The sequence below is a fragment of the Gobio gobio genome (genome assembly GCF_949357685.1).
Source record: "Gobio gobio genome assembly, chromosome: 19".
Taxonomy (NCBI): Eukaryota; Metazoa; Chordata; class Actinopteri; order Cypriniformes; family Gobionidae; genus Gobio; species Gobio gobio.
The window spans coordinates 2,928,192-2,930,691 of record NC_137112.1 but is presented as its reverse complement, the minus strand read 5'-3'; the positions used below and the strand labels follow the sequence as shown (position 1 = coordinate 2,930,691).

Here is a 2,500-nt window from a genome sequence, read left to right as displayed (position 1 = left end):
ATTATTAAATCTCAAGAATTTACTCAAATAATCACTGATTATTTCTTATTAAAATATTATTTAATTTAGAATCGTTGTATTATATATAAGCAATGATTTATTGCTGCAAATCAAGTATGCAGATGTTTGAGACTGGAATGGAGCTCTTTATCATGACAAATCCCGACGGATGCGCTCTATTTCAGAGTCTATTTCACACACACACACACACACACACACACACACACACACACACACACACACACACACACACACACACACACACACACACACACACACACACACTGAAGGATATTCCACCATGGCCTGGATGCCGTTCCTCTTGAAGATGACGATCCGCAGCACATTTCCGATGGGATTGCAGACTGTGTACAGAACATCCTGTAAGATGAGGAGAGTGTGTTGAGAGTGGCCCGTGTGAGCGGCGCGTGTGGGGTTATGGGATGTGCGTTACCGTGGTGATGGGGTAGAGCGGGTTCTGGATGGACAGCAGCAGCACTTTGTTCCCGCTGTTGGGGTCGTCGGCGTTGGTGGGGCGGGTGATGCGTTTGCTGGTGGAGTAGTTGAAGTAGGCCTGTTGTCCGGCGATGTAGACGGGCTCCTGGGAGCCACAGGACACACAGCGGTCAGCGCTCTGGCCCTCCTCGAACTCCACCAGAGCCTGGCGCTTGAACGGCATCATCATCACATAACTGCACACAGGAGAGCATCATCACACACACTGCATCATCACACACTGCATCATCACACACTGCACACAGGAGAGCATCATCATCACACTGCATCATCATCATCACATAACTGCACACAGGAGAGCATCATCACACACTGCATCATCACACACTGCACACAGGAGAGCATCATCATCACACTGCATCATCATCATCACATAACTGCACACAGGAGAGCATCATCATCACACTGCATCATCATCATCACATAACTGCACACAGGAGAGCATCATCACACACTGCATCATCACACACTGCACACAGGAGAGCATCATCATCACACTGCACACAGGAGAGCATCATCATCACACTGCATCATCATCATCACATAACTGCACACAGGAGAGCATCATCACACATCTCACACACTGCACCATCACACACTGCATCATCACACACTGCATCATCACACATCTCACACACTGCACCATCACACACTGCACCATCACACACTGCATCATCACACACTGCATCATCACACATCTCACACACTGCACCATCACACACTGCATCATCACACACTGCATCATCACACATCTCACACACTGCATCATCACACACTGCATCTCACACACTGCATCATCACACACTGCATCATCACACACTGCATCATCACACACTGCATCATCACACACTGCATCTCACACACACTGCATCATCACACACTGCATCATCACACACTGCACACAGGAGAGCATCATCACACACTAGACACAGGAGAGCATCATCACACACTGCATCATCACACAGTGCATCTCACACACTGCATCTCACACACTGCATCATCACACACTGCATCTCACACACTGCATCTCACACACTGCATCTCACACACTGCATCATCACACACTGCATCATCACACACTGCATCTCACACACTGCGTCTCACACACTGCATCTCACACACTGCATCTCACACACTGCATCATCACACACTGCATCATCACACAGTGCATCTCACACACTGCATCTCACACACTGCATCATCACACACTGCATCTCACACACTGCATCTCACACACTGCATCATCACACACTGCATCTCACACACTGCGTCTCACACACTGCATCTAACACTGCATCTCACACACTGCATCTCACACACTGCATCTCACACACTGCATCATCACACACTGCATCTCACAAACTGCGTCTCACACACTGCATCTCACACACTGCATCATCACATAACTGCAAACAGGAGAGCATCATCACACACTGCGTCTCACACATTGCATCTCACACACTGCATCATCACACACTGCATCTCACACACTGCATCTCACACACTGCATCTTACACACTGCATCATCACACACTGCATCATCACACACTGCATCATCACAAAGTGCATCTCACACACTGCATCTCACACACTGCATCATCACACACTGCATCTCACACACTGCGTCTCACACACTGCATCTCACTCACTGCATCATCACATAACTGCAAACAGGAGAGCATCATCACACACTGCATCTCACACATTGCATCATCACACACTGCATCTCACACACTGCATCATCACACACTGCGTCTCACACATTGCATCTCACACACTGCATCATCACACACTGCATCTCACACACTGCATCTCACACACTGCATCTCACACACTGCATCTCACACACTGTATCATCACACACTGCATCATCACAAAGTGCATCTCACACACTGCATCATCACACACTGCATCTCACACACTGCATCTCACACACTGCGTCTCACACACTGCGTCTCACACACTGCGTCTCACACACTGCATC

General features: G+C 48.3%; 1 protein-coding gene across 1 annotated transcript in view; it reads right to left on the bottom strand.

The window, feature by feature from the left end:
• Positions 1-2,500, bottom strand: part of hnrnpll (heterogeneous nuclear ribonucleoprotein L like) — a 79,134-nt gene that overhangs the window by 40,370 nt on the left and 36,264 nt on the right. Inside the window, exons 3-4 of the mRNA XM_079843853.1 lie at positions 455-692; positions 296-381 (exon numbers count right to left, since the gene is read on the bottom strand). Of these exons, the coding sequence (XP_079699979.1) occupies positions 296-381; positions 455-692 (324 nt within the window). The remainder of the gene's footprint in view (positions 1-295; positions 382-454; positions 693-2,500) is intronic.